This window comes from Glandiceps talaboti, chromosome 4 (genome assembly GCF_964340395.1).
Source record: "Glandiceps talaboti chromosome 4, keGlaTala1.1, whole genome shotgun sequence".
Lineage (NCBI taxonomy): Eukaryota > Metazoa > Hemichordata > Enteropneusta > Spengelidae > Glandiceps > Glandiceps talaboti.
In genome coordinates this window covers 24004435-24022180 of record NC_135552.1, presented here as the reverse complement: position 1 = coordinate 24022180, position 17746 = coordinate 24004435, and the positions used below count along the sequence as shown (strand labels likewise).

The following is a 17746-nucleotide window of genomic DNA, read 5'->3' as shown; positions in this document are numbered from 1 at the left end:
ACTATTGTAACTACGATTTATGTCGTTTTAAATTATCCTCTGTATCTGCCAACTTGCACTGGTGCATGTGTATTTATTTAGTGATATATATATATAAATTATTGATTGTTTTATTAAATTTCACATGAACAGTGTCTTAAATTATTCTATTTATTGATGCATGCTTCAATACTTTCAAGCATTTCTTTTGTGCATACCTATCAATGCAGGGACCTATACATCTCTTCAGAACAGCATGCTGATGTTTTCATACATAGAGGGCGCCCTCTAGAGTCCAGTGGGTGATATGATGAGATGACTGCACATCAGTAATACATGTGCACAAGTGTGCATGCACACACATTCATATAAAGCATATACACACATGCCGGCACAGAAACACATTAAGCAAACAGGTCATAAGCCATTATTTCTGTCCGTGTAAGACAATTTTTAACAACGTGTATGTATTCTATGTTCATTTCTTTCTAAAAGAGTGTATGTTATTTTGTGTGTTTACTCCTAGCGTCACTGTTTTCTGGCTTCATTTTCATTTTTATTTTCTATTTAAAAGAAACCATAATAATCTGTTGTCATTTGATTCTGTTTGCAGGAAACACTTATGATCTGTTTAACTAAATATGAAAGTAAGTATGGAATTCCAACTCTTGAATTAAAATCTGAAACCAGAGAATTATATATTTTTTTAAAACTAATTATTTTGCATATTACTCAGTTTCACATGCTATTTATAGAACAAAGTTTGTAGCAACATTGCAGTGTTTTTACAAATAGGTTTTGGAACCCTAAATACAAACACCTGCCTTGAGGCCTATACAAATTACTCTAGTAATAAAAATTTCTACTCACAGAGTTAAAAAATTCTTGGAAGCAAATCAAACATTTTTACCAACATCTTGTCAGCATCATCTTGAGTGTACAGTTGCACAGTTCTACCATGGCCAATGTTTATTTTTGTTGAATTGTTGTGTCAGTGTGAAAACACATCCGCCATATCCCAGCCTGGTATTTGGTTAGATTTGAACTTCGCACATTGGTGACTGTCTAGTCTGCTATAGTCTGACCATCCAATGACACTGTCTATTCTCATTTTCAGGACAGCAACATTGTTGCAACCAAGCACCAATCGGATCACAGTGCTGGAGTAAATGTCAAAGTATGTTTGAAATGGACTACCCCAGCAGTGAAGATGAAATCACCATGCACAACTATTGTGTTAGAGAGGAGAATCTACCAGAAGTAGTTGTCTGTGTTAACAACTACACGGCATCGTTACCTGTCAAAGATCCTACCGAAAGTATGTTAATATACAATAAAATTGAATACCTCCTGTTCCCAATGTTTTAAGAGTTGAGAGGAAAAGTTTAAAAGTGTTTCTTTGGTAAAATGAAAGGTGAAAGTTAATGCTGAGAAACAGTTCAAATTAAGTTTTTCCAAAGTCACCACAGGTTGATACTGATTCTTGTAGAAATGTGTGGTTGTGTTTATTTGTGTACGTCTGCATAAAAAAGAAAATAACTGGGAGTGATTCCAAGCATGAAAGAGGTCAACACTGAAACACTGAGGAGGTCAAAGTTCAAAGTATTTCTGAGGTCATTAAAGGTCAATGGTAATAATTCAATGAAAGGTCAAAGTATTTCTGTATCAATAGAAGGTCACATTTTCAATGACTTGTTGTTTTATTTTCTGTGTTAGGTTTACACTGTTGTGACTTTGCCGGTGATGATGAGTGTAGAGAAGCCTGCCAACATGTCCTACGAACAATGGTCAAAGACTCTGACATCATGGATGGCTTGACGGAAAAATGTGGGCTTCCTCTACCACAGAATCCTCTATGGCAGTGTTTTATATGGAACTCAGGTATTCAAACATTTCATTATAGTTTTCAACTCTGTCAATGTGATGTACAAATCCGGTTGGTGGAGGCTGACTGCAGCATATGCTCAACTGCCATTCACTTACATGGTGCAGTCTGCTGTGTTTTTTGCTAAGGGTTTGAACCCCAGTATTAAACAGAGAAGGGATATATTGTAAAACAAGAGATGATAAAATCACGTCTATTTGTCAATCTGCAGTTTTTGAATGCAATCCATATTGTCATTGATGCAAACTAATAAGTAAACAAAATCTCTGCTTGTATGGTTGCTAGGTAACACCGATTTGAATGATGATGCTGTTCTTGGTAATGTAGCTTTGGATGGTGCTCAGTTACAATGTTGTTCTAAGGCAGTCACTATAGAATGCAGAGATCTGTGTAGAAAGGTAAGAGATCAAATTTATTGTTGTTATTTTTCTAGCATGTAAATAAATAATTTGCTACAATAGTTATGGATGTAATGTAACAACATATTCACTAGCTAAAGGAGTAGAAATATATGCACAGACTTAGAAAGTACAGTAGTTATCATAATCACTGGCTTAGGTAGTACAGCTGTGGTTAGTAAAGTGATCTTATTCATTGGCTTAGGGAGTATATTTGTAATGTAGCAATCATATTTACTGACTTAAGGGGTTAAAATATATTCACAAGCTCAGAAAGTACAAATGAAATGTTGCAATCATAGTCCCTGGCTTCGGGAGTACAAATGTGATATAATAGCAATTATAGTCACTAGACTAGGGAGTACAGATATGATGTAGCAACCCTGTGTGGCATGGTATCTACATGCATGTTACCCAAAATTGACAATATGTAACATTTAGCTGGCTTATAACAACAACAACAACAACAACAACAACAACAACAACAACAACAACAACAATGCTACAATACCTGAAAGACATACTAGGTAGATTGTACATGTACTTACCTACCATCTTTAACAAACCAGACTTTTAGCAACTTTTACCTCTACTGTATTTCAGCTTCATACAACTAGATTGGACGATTGGAATGAGTTTGACACAAGGTGTCAGTATCAACCAAAAGAGACTGAGTTACTAAGATGTATTGCTGATGGTAAGTCATTTCTACATCACAGCCCAAATCAATAGATTTGCTGTTTTCATCATGTCATGGTGTTAACCAGAGTTGTATGTGGCTTGTTTGTTTTGTGTGTATTGCATGCATACTTGTCATAGTTCTGTTATTACCCAGTGCACAGTATTACGTTGTGTTTACTCATTGGGCATTGCTATACTACACTACAGTAACAAGTAAGGTATTAATATTGTACAAAAAGTAACACATCATGCAGATTTTACTCTTAAAAATGACCAGTTTAGGACTTGGCAGTGATTGTGAAGTTCTATCACTATTACTATTCTTACTAACAAGTAATACAAAGCATATCAGAATTTAGTTTTGTATAATTTGTGTGAATCAAACCATGCCAATAATTTGTTATTTTCAGTTCAAGAACCATGTGAACTTGGCTGTACAGGTCTGACTTACTGCCAGAATTTCAACGGAAGGTAAATTATTGTCATATTACTTTAAAGTACTTTGGAGGGTTGTGTTACAGAATTTTGGCCTGAATTACTGTGATCAGTAACTAAAAATTTTTGAGAACAATTATTCATGGACGCTGGGTTCATAATTATGAAATTTCTAATCGTGTCAACATTTTACAAGTTTTCCTTTTGAGTTGAAAATTAATTTTTCATTAATAAGAACTGTAGCATCAGTACACCATGCTTGCTGATTATAGCAGTTTCACTTTAATATTTAGTGGAAAACGTGTGAAAGGTGGCTATAACGAAGCTCAGCATTCTAATAGGCATTGTATACACAATCACACATTCTATTTTGTTGTGCATCTAACAAATTCCATTTTGTCAAAATCTAGTCTGAATGTATTCATGGTTCATAATTCTGATAGAGTAGGAGTTTATCATTTTTAATCCAGTAGTCGGTAAATACAAACCAAGCCATAAGTGTCTTATTATCATAGCCTAACAATGGCACTCCTGTAGGGTATGCAGATAAGCCCATTACAATTAACCTTACTTCACTACATCAGTACTCTTTCATTCTTTACAAATCAACTGATTTTTTTCCTTCAATTGGTGTATTAATAGTACTTTTCTCTTCACTCTCTGCAGACCAACAGAATTTTTCCGCAGCTGCACGTCTAGATCAGATCAAGGAGCAGAAGACGATATGAGTCTATGGCAAGAAGGGACTATTGATTTGAGATTCTTAGAGACTAAGATACAAGTGTTGGATATACGACAGTGTCAACCAGATATGTGGAAGGCTATAGCTTGTGCTCTACAAATAAAACCATGTCATAGTAAATCTCATGCTAATCTCATATGCAAGTAAGTTTTCACTATGTCTGTGTAGAATCTGAAGAGTATTCATATCAAAGTTTTTTGTCCAACAAAAAGACAGACAAACAAACAAGTTTGGCGACTAAAAAAATGTGGGCCGTTAATACAGTCAACAGCTTTGTCCAAATGAAAAATTTGGAATTTAGTCCCACATTGTGTGCAGTACTAAAATGGTTTCAATCTTCGACTAATTTTGCACCCAAAAAAATATTTTTTCAAGAAGATTGATTCTAATATTCCAACACTTAATGTTGAAATTATGGAAATTGCAAACACATTTCAGTCAGTCAAATTGCAGATAAACTTATGCCTTCCTCCTTGTCCAATTAATCACTTTGACTTTGTACAGCAGGGATCTTGCCCAGTTTTTAGTTTTTATTAGCCTCAATTAAACTTCAAGTTTAGTGAGATGATAACAATAACTGTTTTTACTGATCAAACATGGACCTATGTCCAGTATATGGACACACAAAATTTCACTTGGAGGAAATTTAAAAAACGAAAGAATAAGTATGAAGATAATATATCAGCTAGAGTAAATTATTTGATTTGTAATATGACGTAATTCATACAGTGTATATAAATGGAGTGCCTTTATAAGATTTTTTTAATGAAATATTTTAAATTACTGTTTATTTTGTGTTTTAATCTCAGATCTGACTGTATATCAATTCTAAGCGATTGCCTGGATCATTCACGTCATGATGCCTACCAAACACCAGAGAGTCTATGTACAATGATGTCACCCAGTGATGACTCTGCACCATGTCTCTCACTACAAAACTACCTTGGTGAGTTGATACACAGTTCTTATATTTCTGTATCTTGGTCTCTTTCTAACTCTTTACAGATAGTAGCAGGTTCTACTTTAATTGTGTCCATCATATCTAGTAAATATTGGAATTCTGGGTCTGAGTCTTTATTTTTAAAATTATTCTTTGGTTTGAATAAGAGGAAGAAAATTGTTATAAATACTTTGCAGTCATTGCTACATCAGTAATTCTACATAGATGACAGCCTGTGTCTGTAAGTGTTTTCTTTAGTTTTCCTTGCTGTTCTTTGAGAAGTTTACCATCATCTTGATAATGGTATTGTCAGTCAAAATGCTATCTACACCGAGTACATTCTATGGAATTTTCAATGTATTTATACTTGTAAGTGTAGACTCCATGTGTTAAAAATCATTCGTCCGTAATTATTACATATTTGCATATTAATAATAATAGTAAATCATGAACAAATATATTCAAAGAATTACAATTAAAAAGAAGTTACATCCTGCACTTTACAAAAAGATATTCAGAGAGAAAAAAATGAAATGATAATGATAAATAGATTAGTCAGTCTTGAAGTTATTGGTATTCGCAAGTTTATTTGCAGTTTGGCTCAAATCAACAGAATTTAATTTAATCATATGAGATTGGGAACCATAATATCTTATTCTTTACTTTGAATTCATACAAATTCCTGAAGTTCTGGCCTTCCTACATCTCAGTCTGCATTCCCTGTAGTAGTAATGGTCTTTGTCTATTTGACAAACTAAAGACTGTTTTATAACGTTTCTCTTTGTTTTTCCAGCTCCAAGTACTCGTGATGAGAGAATGCATGAAGTGAATGTACCATGTCATTCTAATCCATGTTCTAATGAGACAGCTGGACTACATCAATTATGTCAAATTAACAGACATACATGTGATTATACTGATGTATGTTATGACCACTCATGTGCATCAGGTATGTGTACTAAATGTCTATTTCACAGTTTTTAAAGTGAAAATACAAGAAAGAGCGATACAAAAGAGAAACAAAACTTTCACACGGAATATTGTGCTGAGGAAAATGACTGTATCTTACTTCTACATTTTCAAGTAAGTTCAAAACTATGTGAACATGAATTTGGCGGAATCATAAGACGCTGTCCAAGTGATGGGACAACATGGAAAAGATGATGAGGAAACAACTGTAATATGTATATATTGAAGTATAAAGAGCCGTTGTGCCACTATCCATGCCAAGGTAATAATTAAAATGCTTTGAGCACAGAGTGGTGAAGTATTATAATTATAAAAAAGTAATATTCTTGTCATTATTACAGGATGTAAGCTTGGTGAAGCATCCAAATTTCTGGTACCACAAGGTAGTTATGTCCAGATCCCAGACTTGGACTCCATACAACCTGGTTGTTTCAAAGTATGTCAGTGTGGAAGTAACAACTTACTTGAAGATTGTGATTTTGTCTTGTGTGTCGATACATCATTGAAGTGTAAGGAAGGAGGACAAATCAAAGGTAAGTTATCCTGCAAGAAACATTCCATAACTAATGACTATGAAACTCAATATTTTCCCTACTAGAAAATTCTGTAGATTTTTGGTCTGGTTTCTGATAAATAGAAATGTTGCCTACGAAAACATTCTGTACATTTTTGACAGCAATTATTTCCTGATGATGAGATTCTGTACATAGTCTGGCACATTGTATAAACAGTATATAGTGTTACACAAAACATTTCATTGACATATTTTTTGATTATTTTTCCTCTGTGAAAAAGTGGAAAAAATGTCTTTCACGACAATTTTTAGATGCAAGATGTCATTCTTAGCCTTGAAATTCTTTTGCACTGATAAGAATGCTTGTAGAATAAGTGTTAAGTACCTTCAAACTATAACAATTTCTATAAAATGCTGTATATATGCATCATAGGATGTTGATTGGACTCCATCTTGAATGATGATGCATCAATTCTTCAGAAATGATTATATTATTGTGATTGGTTGACTTTCAGATCACCACACTCACTTCCATGTGGACTGCAATATTTGTTCATGTTATTCTGGTGAATTGATCTGTTCATTACGACAATGCATATCTGATGAAAGTACAGATGAAGAGAGAAGACGATATACTGGTTTGCCGTGTGATAGTCCGGATGAGTTGATTCCAGTATGTGGAATTAATGGCAGAACATATCCCAATGCACATATAGCAAGGTATGAATTATCAAATGAATGTGTCTTGGAAATAAACTCTTTAAATTTTTACTGTTGGGGTCACTGTGTTAATTTTTGATTTAGCTGTCAAGATGATATAAAAATTTAGTTATTTTAGAATCCAATATGGCCACCATTTGTCTTAACTCTATGGGAAAATACAATTCCTTGAAAACAGAAGGTGAACGTCACAATTTCTTTCCTTATTTCAAGAAGGACCAGGAACAAAGTTTTCTTGTGGCAAAGTTTGGAGAGAATTTAAGAACTTTGATTTTCATGGAAGTTAGTCCCCAAGACACATTTGAACTTAAACTTCAAATCCTTATATTAACTTCATAACTAAATCACAAAATGTTACTTTTTTGTTGGAGTTTGGTCTGTACATATCCTAGGATGATTTGCCTTCAGCATATCAGTCGTTTTACTTACTTCAGTGTCAGGGAACAGTTCAGCACATTATTTTTTTTATTTCCTCTCATTGTCATGGCTTTTTCTCTGATAGGTGTGTTGGGCTAACAGATAATGAATTTGAGATTGGTTCATGTTCATCCAAAGACCCATGTGATTCCAGTCCTTGTCCAGGTGGTCAACAATGTGTACCCAAAAGACACACATGCCTTGGTACTACAGTGTGTACACAGTATGTATGTGGTGAGTTATATACCAGTCTCTTTGCTGTGTCTAACAATGTTTACACATGGATTTTATAATCTATTGTTCTAAAGTTTTATTTTCTTTCAGTGATATTGTATGTTGATTACGTAAATAATCTCGGATGCTAAAACTGTTTTTGATTTTTTTTATTCAGTGTCAAGTTCTGTTAGTTGTGCTGGGGAAGCTCACGAACCAGTTTGTGATAAAGATGGCAGGGAACATCCAAATATTTGTACACTATATCGGAGAGGGAAACATCTCTCCTATAGAGGGCGCTGTCAGGTAATCACATGATCTTATATACTATTTGTGATTGGTTTGTTGCTTGCCATTCGTTTGACTATTCTGCAAATTATCAATTGTATTTGTTTGTCTTTGTTAAGTTTTGCCTTTCTTTGAGTTTGTCTGTGTGTCTATCATTCAGTTAGAAACTGCCCTGTGAAAGGTTGCATTTGTTATTTGGAATGGATGTTTCTTTTTGTGCGTTGCAACAATATTTATGAGATTGTCCTTGTGCAAATTGAATTGCCCAAATGTTAATGATGGTCAGAAATTTAATATAATGTAAAAAGTGCAAGCAGCAGAGCTTTGAATATACAGGTCTTGGTAAGAAGGTGAAAATGTCACTGTACAAATTTAGAATGTCACAGATGTTCCAAGTTAGTTTAGCAGGTCATGCTCATTAGCTAAAGAAATATGAAAAAGTCCACCAAAAATGTCAAGGTTGTAACATGTTATTGTCTTAACATATCTGTGGTGGTCGGTAACTGACATGTTTGTCTTGTTGTTTACAGAGAGCCTGTAATGAAGAGTTAGCTGTGACTGTGTGTGGTCAAAATGGGGAGACTTTTAGTAGCAAGTGTACAGCTTGGAGCCAAAGAGTAACCATTGATTACAATGGACCTTGTCAAGCAGTTGGCTTCTTATCAGGTACAGTCAACTTTTCTACTCATCTGCAGTGTTCATTCTTTTAATCTATTGGCTATATATGAGTAGAATTAATGTAAAAACAAAAGTTCGTGGCACTTGTTGAGTTGAGGGAGCTATTTAGCTTAATGGTAAGGTTATCTTCTCATTGGGTACAGTCAACTTGATAGTTCATCTCCAGCACATGCAATATTCCGTATATAAGCAGAATCAAAAACAAAAGTTCATATGCTATTGTTGGTTGAGGGCACCACCTAAATTGATCACCTGCAGTTTGAACTGATGTCTTACCCTGTGTGGCATTTTCTTTTCAGTTCAGAGTTTAAAAAATCACTATTTTTTCTCATTTTTACAGATGATAATGATACTGCTCGCTGTGCTACAGTGAAATGTCCAAAGTGGGACATTGCATCATGTAATGGTATTGTACCACCAGGTGCATGCTGCCCTATATGTGGTAAGTCTATTGTCTTCATAAACACCAAATAAAACAGATTCTAGGAATTTTAGTGTAATGTCACACTTCTTCTCTCTATCTCTCTCTCTCTCTCTCTCTCTCTCTCTCTCTCTCTCTCTCTCTCTCTCTCTCTCTCTCTCTCTCTCAATCATGTATACATACTTCAGTGGTAAAAATGATTACTCTCTCTCTCTCTCTCTCTCTCAATCATGTATACATACTTCAGTGGTAAAAATGATTAATTGTGTTTAGTAAAATCCTAGAAGACACAATATTTGACTTTTTGAGCTTTCAACGAATGTAAACATCATGTTCAATGCTGGAATCAGTGATTACTTTATTATTATTTCCAGCTATCTCAGTTGTGCCAGTAGGTATCATTTGTATTAATTACTGTGTATAACTCTGTATTACAGCTGGTCAGCTGCGTATTCTGTATAGTACTTTTGTATCCGATGAGGTGGCTGCCATTTTAAAACAACCAGTGTCATTAGAAACAGTTTTAATTGAATTAAGAAGACACATTTCTGTTGTAAGTATGACATACCCTATCATACCTGTCTTAATTTGAAAACGTTTGTTGTTGTGTAAGACTGGTTGCTATGGACAACGTATGACAGACCAGAAATAAGTTTTTAAAGCCTTGTATGGGCATGAGGAAACTTGAGGACAACAAGTAGAATACAATGTTATTTCCTTATATTAATATTCCTTCATTTAGCCATATATTTTAAGTTATTTATGTATATGTGAGTGCATTTGTGGGTGAGATCTCGAGAGAATGTGTGTATATATATGATGTTTAATAGCGCTTTTGTTATGTCCACAGGCTGAGTGTGATCTCTATGGTTACCTAAGTATTGAAGCAGATGTAGTAGTGCTTGTTGTACCAATTGTAGCTAATCCTACAAATTTACAGGTAAGATTTTAGTACTGAATTATACCCATAATGCAATTTGTGAGAGATGACTGACAAGTTATTTAGAGTCTAGTCTTGAACACAGTAGGCCAGTGGTAGGGTAGACTGTAAGATATGTTGTTTCGTTCCACCCTCACTGACCTCCTCTTTCCCGACGTGAGATGGGTTGACCGCTGTGTGAGGGCGCCCCATCATGGCGTGCATACCTTACAGACTAGAGGTAGCGTACTAGAATCCATAAATAAACATGCTACTACCAAACTGGTCTTATTACCTATTCACACCATCTACTCGTCAAACTTTGACAGATATGTGAATCAAATACCATTCCTTAGCTAGCACCAGCATAATGAACATTTGGCCTATAATTTTTTCTCTCAGCCCACTCATATAACTTTTACATGTAGAAATGAGGTGAACTGTAGTGACTCTACCAAGATACATCAGTTATCAAATTTTGGCCAGATAATCATCATCATCATCATAGATAAAATGATACCATTATTGTTGTGACTCATACATTTGTATTTCTTGATATCTTTTTGTGTAGGTTGATGCTTGCAACAAGGAGACCTTGAAGTTAGAGGCTCTCATCAACTCAGGAAGTCCACTGGTTTCATCTTTTGTTCATTTATCTCTTTTAACTGCAGCATTTGCCACAACATCAGAAATCCAAACAGTCAGCAGCTCACCAAATCTCCAAAATCCATATTTTATTGTCATTCTACAGAGTAGTTTGCTTGTATGTTTTTATTTCCTCCACTGGAAAAGGTAGCTATAGCTGATACACATAAGAAAAACCAAAGGTGATATTGAGATGTGAACTTACTTTACTATGTAATACTATTCATTTGATGTATGTTGTCATGTCGAGGTAAAATATGTATTTTTATGATTTGATTTGCCAGATTCTATAGTACTGAGAGTTGCATATACACCCAGTCTCGGATATATAATAATTCACCGCCAAAATGGTGAATAAGTTTGTAGATACTATTTTGTGCCTTTACTAGACTCATATCAGGTCAGAGGTCAGCATTAAGTTCAAAGTTCATAGCCATATTAGTGTATATATATATAGCAGTTCAAGTGGATAGTCTTTGTGTCATAGACTTTTATGAGGTTAAAAGCAAATGGAGAAACAGGGAAAAAAATGTACTGTTATATATATTCAGGAAACAGGGTCAACGTTCAAAGTTCAAAGTTTAGCTTCCTAGTTTGAGAGAACTATTATATCACTGCTCAAAGCAAGTGCCAAATTTTGTTGAGGATGAATTTGAAAGTTTTAAGTCTATATATCAAGATTTTAGTCAATTTTTGCATAGGAGATGTAGAAACGCTGTAATATATATGCTGTGTAAACAGACAGATTCAGTAGGGGTGGGTGATATGTCTTCCTAGTTTGTCGGGATAAATAACCATAGTAATTCTCCTTTCACTGCCATTGTTGTGATTTTTTCCCCAAAATTATCACACATCTGATATTTGTTAATATGTATAACAGGTTTTTTTCTCTCTCACGTATTTGGTAGTTGGGTTTAATTTAATAGTTAAGAAAAAATGTTTCTGTTACTTTTTTGAAACAAATTTAATTCATAAGTTATTTGTGCATGCTGAATTGAAAATTCTTATGCAGTATCAGTTTAGAATTTGATGGCAGTAAGAGGGCAGTATATAAATAATGCCAAAGGTCAAACAGCTGTCAAAATTGTAGTCTTGGTAACCCAGCCTCGTCTGCGCATGATCCACTTCCATTCTTGAAGAGTCTTGAAAATTGCTTTGGAAAAATCTGTGAGTCAATATGGCTGAACATTGCAATGCATTGTGGGGCTAATCTGAGTGACAAGCAAGAGGAATACTTGAATATGAAGCAATACACTATGGATCCGAATATAAAAACCATGTTGATCTCCAAGTTGTATCACTTGATCTTAACTTTATCCTGAATATGATTACTTCAATCCACGCGTACACTGCTTTGTTCAGCCATCCTTGCTCAAAGATTTTTCAACATCATTTTCCTGTACTTGGAGAGCTGGAAGTAGAGAGTCCCAGCAAGGAATCTTGGTAGCCAAGACTCTCCAAACCACTATACAGGTAGAATAAACAGTGTCAAAGGTCGGTCAGTATACTGCACTTACAGAAAAAAGAAGAAATTCCAATATTCACGTCAAGAATTGTGAGATAGGAATGACATATAATTCTTTTGATGCTGTGACATTGTCATTTATGCAGTAGTGTTTGTATTAGTAAGGATCAAACTTGAAAAATATGGACAAAATTGAAAATAACGAACTTGATGAAGTCATTATTTTGGAGCAGCCTAAAAGAGAAAGATGAGCAGTTGATCATTTTTCTCGTCAGCACTTTTTTCAACCCATTATGTCCAGTATATTGGTACAAAATTTTATCCTTTCCTTGATGGTATGTCGTACAAGTAGTGTTATATGTACACCAGAAATATTACCACTCTTTACATAGTCTATGTACCGCCTTAGACAACAATGGCTTCCAATGAAATTTGTCAGGCTTTCAAATGAAATGTTGTTCTATGCCATTTCTTTACCTTTGTAGACACTATAATGACTTCCAAAGATTTATTCAGCATTTCAATAATACTTGTTCTGTATTTTTTGACAAGTAGGTTATTTTGTGGTCACCTAGAACGTGTCATGAAAATGAAGGTGATTGTGATGTTAGATATGCAATGCTCAGTATAACAGTAGCAGGCTATATGTACAGTGTAAATAATCATAAAAAGTTGCTATTTTTTTAAAGCCAGGTCAGTAAATTACTTCGAAAAAAGAGGACGTTTGTCATTCATATATATGATATACAGGCTGAATTCTACTATAAACCTTGTAGTTCTGCAGGACAGTTGCGATGTTTCCTGTTTCCAGTTTTTTTTCTTTTGAGAACATTTTCAATGCAGATGTGAATTTTGTTCATAGTAACACAATTTTGCTCTTAGCAACAACATTTAGCTTTATCCTGCTTGATGCAAAAGTGCACCAAAAATGGGGTGAAAAATACAAAAACAAAACATTGCTACACGTTGTGATGGATTAACTATAAACAACATTGCAGCATACATGGTTTAAAAAGATAAACTAGCCAAAAGCTTATTTTTAAAATTGTATATTTTTAAGATAGTATATTATTGGTGAGAGACTGTGTGCTTTATGTACAGTGGGGAGACATTATGTTGTATTATATATAGTTTATTGTATATTTTATAGATGTACTCGGCATACAATAGCTGATGCAGGTATACACAAATATCTGTGTTTAAGAGGTTTCATTTGCAGACGTACACAAGTTGTGGTCGTACAAACCCAACAATACAGCCTTGTTGTAACAAATTCCTGTGTTAAAAACATTTTGGTGTAGTATATACAGTGCCCTCCACTAAATACTCGTGATCTTGTAATATGACTGCAGTGTGTGCTTTGTGAGCCCCCCCCCCCCCAACCAGAGTATTGTTTGTAAGGGGGGGGGGGGGGTTACAATGCCTGTCATTAAGAAGCAATTTTACAATGATGCAGAGTACAGAATATTGAAGTTTTCTATAAATGTGATTTTGGAGGGGTACCACATAAAAATTATTTTGAATGCAGTTTTATGTGACTAAATTCACAAACACAAGGAGTTTGGTATAACATGGCTGAAAAGTATAGCAAACATTGACCTCAGGTGGTTGGTGGGTTGCAATTACAGATCATACAATCTGTTCTTTGAAGTCTGTTAATATTAGAAGCAGTGTATTCTGTGCTAGCCAGGAGGGCATCTAATGCAGGCTTTTTTCTGTTATGTCTATTTGCAAGTGGTATGTTTATTTCCTTGACGAATTAAGTAAGCCACCATGCATACATTAAGCTCAGCATAAAAAGTTGTGTAATGTACATTTACAAAATGACTGTATTATTTGTTGAGCCTGAAAATGGAACTTTAATAGCAGATAAATTATTTCAAGCAGAGTATTTTGGGGGGGAATGAGACGGGGATGATGTAAAGTCCATATATTGGTTGTTGTACACTTCCGATACCTGTTGTAAATCAGTATTAAATTGTTGAAATCCCAATATTTTTGTTTATTTGACCCCTTGGGTCAAAGGTCATAATGGGTTGCAAGTATATAGCCATAGTGTGTGTGTGTGTCTGTCTGTCAGTCTCTTTGCAAGTGTTGTGTGTCTGAATGTACACATTACTGTGTGTATGTATGTAGTGCGGGTATTTCTGTGTGGATGTCTACCTTTCTGTCTGTATGTCGTGTGTGTGTGTGTGTGTGTGTGTGTGTGTGTGTGTGTGTGTGTGTGTGTGTGTGTGTGCGTGTGTGTACATACACCCGTTTAGTCAACAGATTATGTTCACAGTATAATAATACATGTAGTATAAAATTAGTTTTCTTGTATCAGGACTATTCAAGTCAGTCATCAATATTGAGTTACTGTGTAAGGCAGTGTCACCGAAGTTGTACAAATTGTATATGAACATCATTGATAGCATACACTCTATAAAATGGATTTCTAAGATTGAAACTTGAGGTGTAGTAATGAACTTGCATTTTAGACCTTGTAATGTAATGGCATGATTAGTTTCTCTCTATGTTTAGTAGTCACATTCTACTATAGCTGTCTTCCAGAGCAGTTCTTGTCTGCTAGAAAGGACCAATTGTTAACAAGCTTCCTATCTGAAGATTTGTACTCAATTACTGCAACCAATAGTGTATGTATCACTTTACAGTGCAGTATGCAATTACTGCAACCAGCAGTGTACATAACAGTTTACAGTGCAGTATGCAATTACTGCAACCAGCAGTGTACATAACAGTTTACAGTGCAGTATGTAATACTGCAACCAGTAGTGTAACAGTTTGCAATGCAGTATGTAATTACTGGAATCAGTAGTGTATGTATCACTTTACAGTGCTCAAAAGACCATTTTAATGTGGTCAAAACGTCTACCATCAGGTTCCAATTTTCGCTTGTAAATCTCATGTATTTGTCAGTGTCATACTGATCACACACACACACGGACATACCCTCATGGTCTGCAGACACACACACTTGCACACACACACATACACATACACATACACACACACACACACACTCAAGGCTGAATGCAATGCCATATAAATAAAGAGAATTCTTTGTAAATACAAAGCAATTGTCTGTTGCATAGTTCTGTTAAATGTTTGTGTTGTACATGATGAATTCATTTGGTTGATAACATAGAATTATAAGAGTAACAATACTTTGTATTCTCATGTCCATAGATGGACCAGGAGGGACTTGAAAGGGGGGAAGAACGGTGTGCCTCAGAAATAAACTTTTTAGCTCCCATACAGGAGCAGTTGCAGTCACTGTACTGATAGTTTTGGGTGGGAGTGGCTTGCATAATTAATTCTAATTTGCATAATTAATAATTTTATAAGTGGGGCTGTAAATGCAGAATGGCTGCACCAAATTCAATGAAACTTGCTACATCTACTGATCATACAAAGATATATGGGAGCATTTTCAGTTCATTCTCTGGTTAAACTTTTGTGGTTCTTTGTTTAAGAAAACTCCAATCTATTCTCAGTTAAAATCACTAAAAAAAATCTGTGGTCACCAAACAAAGTTTGGAAATAGAGGTTAAAATAATATCAAAATTAAATCATTATAGAATCCAATATGGCCACCAAATCCAACATGGCTGCCGAATACTGTGTTAACTCTATGGGGAAATAAAAGATCAATGATTTCCTTGAAAACATGATGGTGAAACCCAAAATTTCCAGAAACTAGATTTCATATGGCAAAGTTTGGGGAGGATTGAAGAACTTTTGATTTTTTTAGGGAAATCTATCCTTGAAGCACATAGTTAAGATGTGTGGCAAAATGTTGAGGAAATGATGTTTATGCGGTCAACTGTGTGACAATGCCATAAGAGGAGTTATAATGATATTGAAGGCATACATCAACATTAACATTATAAATAAAACAGTTAAATCAAAGTTTAATGCAAATATCAAAAGTTACGTGTTTAAGTTATTTACAATACTGTAAACATCTATATTTTGGCACATTAACATTTGATGGAATGGCAATTTAGGATGCATTTTAAATTTGGTTGACAATGTGAAGCAAAAGGTCTACACTACTTGTAAATAAGTCCTCCAGTTGTTATCAGTGCAGCTGTTGTTGACAACTTTCACGACAGCAGAATATACAAATATATCAATGCATAAAGCCTGTTAATCGGACATATTTCTGTGGAAAAATCTTTTGTGTGTATTCAGCTAAAATAAATATAGTACCGAAAAAACATGAGAAATATGTTGTACAGAGTAATGCTTTATCTTCTCTTCAAAATTTAACTTCCCTAGTTTCAAAAATCTTTTTCTGTTTAAAAAACCCAACTCATTTGGAAATTAAATAATTGTGTTGACTGCCTATTTCAAAGTAAATCTAGTCTATTCTGAGACACATTCACAGATATTACAAAACAGGACTTTATTATTTAAAGCAAGTTTTCTGATAAAATAATGCACACTGTTTACAAAACATTTTTTTTATTTCTCAAAAAATTGTCATTACTACAAAGAGCATCACTGTTTCAAATTACTGTTTGCATAGACATGTACTAAATTTATGATACAAAGGCATGCATTTCTTTCAACTTCATCAATATACAGTATAAAAGATTATTCTTCTGGAACTTCGCACTGTCTCACTGAAGTGTGTCGGCCATCTTGTTAGCACAGAGTGTACTGTTCCTGTTCCAGTTGCCATACAGGCATTCTGGTAGTCTGAGGGCGCCCTCACACATCGGCCAACCCTTTAGCTGATTGCGTAGCATGAATATTGTATCTTACAGACTATTAAAGGTACCCCTCCATAAGTTATTCATTGATAAGATGGTCACTTGTGGGTAAAATAGTGACAATTTTGGTCAAAGTAAACCATTGTGATACCCATTCTATTGGTCTCCTCTGTATTTAGGCTAATACTATGACACAACTGTTAGTATTTTCATAACTATCTCTACATACAAATCGCCAAGGTTTACATTGTATTATTGTACAATAAGGGTACTATATAAGTACATCTGCTTGTGTGCCAATCTAACACAGAATGATGTACAGAGAGATCCTATAGCTTGCAATAAGCTAATTACCATAGCTATTTTGTTACTATGGTGTTCAAATTCCCTTTCTAAATCACGACCACTGACGAGTCACATTTTTTTGCATGGACTTTCAGAGGTCTACTGTATTTCAAATCAAATCCTTAGTTATAGATTACATGGTATGGTATCTATCCAATTTGCCATATTAAAAATATGTATAACATGAGGGCATGTCAGATAATGGGTAAGTGAGGTTTAAATCTGTCATCATAGAATTGACATGGATGCTGACTGCATGGCAGTACATCAAGCAGTTATTAAAAAATGAATATAAAAGAAACTTGTCAGGAGTCCTAATTATTACATCATGATCAAAGAAATTATTTAAAAAAAGAAGCAGACTGAACTAT

General features: G+C 34.6%; 1 protein-coding gene across 1 annotated transcript in view; it reads left to right on the top strand.

Annotated features, from left to right (window-relative positions):
* The window catches only part of LOC144434028 (reversion-inducing cysteine-rich protein with Kazal motifs-like), a 44488-nt gene extending 32620 nt beyond the window's left edge, over window positions 1–11868 (top strand). Inside the window, exons 7-24 of the mRNA XM_078122471.1 lie at window positions 593–626; window positions 1097–1297; window positions 1696–1860; window positions 2150–2262; window positions 2866–2959; window positions 3354–3414; window positions 4045–4263; window positions 4930–5066; window positions 5854–6009; window positions 6371–6562; window positions 7059–7263; window positions 7766–7914; window positions 8072–8199; window positions 8712–8847; window positions 9200–9301; window positions 9718–9833; window positions 10131–10220; window positions 10771–11868. Of these exons, the coding sequence (XP_077978597.1) occupies window positions 593–626; window positions 1097–1297; window positions 1696–1860; window positions 2150–2262; window positions 2866–2959; window positions 3354–3414; window positions 4045–4263; window positions 4930–5066; window positions 5854–6009; window positions 6371–6562; window positions 7059–7263; window positions 7766–7914; window positions 8072–8199; window positions 8712–8847; window positions 9200–9301; window positions 9718–9833; window positions 10131–10220; window positions 10771–10995 (2523 nt within the window). The 3' untranslated portion in view covers window positions 10996–11868. The remainder of the gene's footprint in view (window positions 1–592; window positions 627–1096; window positions 1298–1695; window positions 1861–2149; window positions 2263–2865; window positions 2960–3353; window positions 3415–4044; window positions 4264–4929; window positions 5067–5853; window positions 6010–6370; window positions 6563–7058; window positions 7264–7765; window positions 7915–8071; window positions 8200–8711; window positions 8848–9199; window positions 9302–9717; window positions 9834–10130; window positions 10221–10770) is intronic.
* The last annotated feature ends 5878 nt before the right edge of the window (window positions 11869–17746 follow it).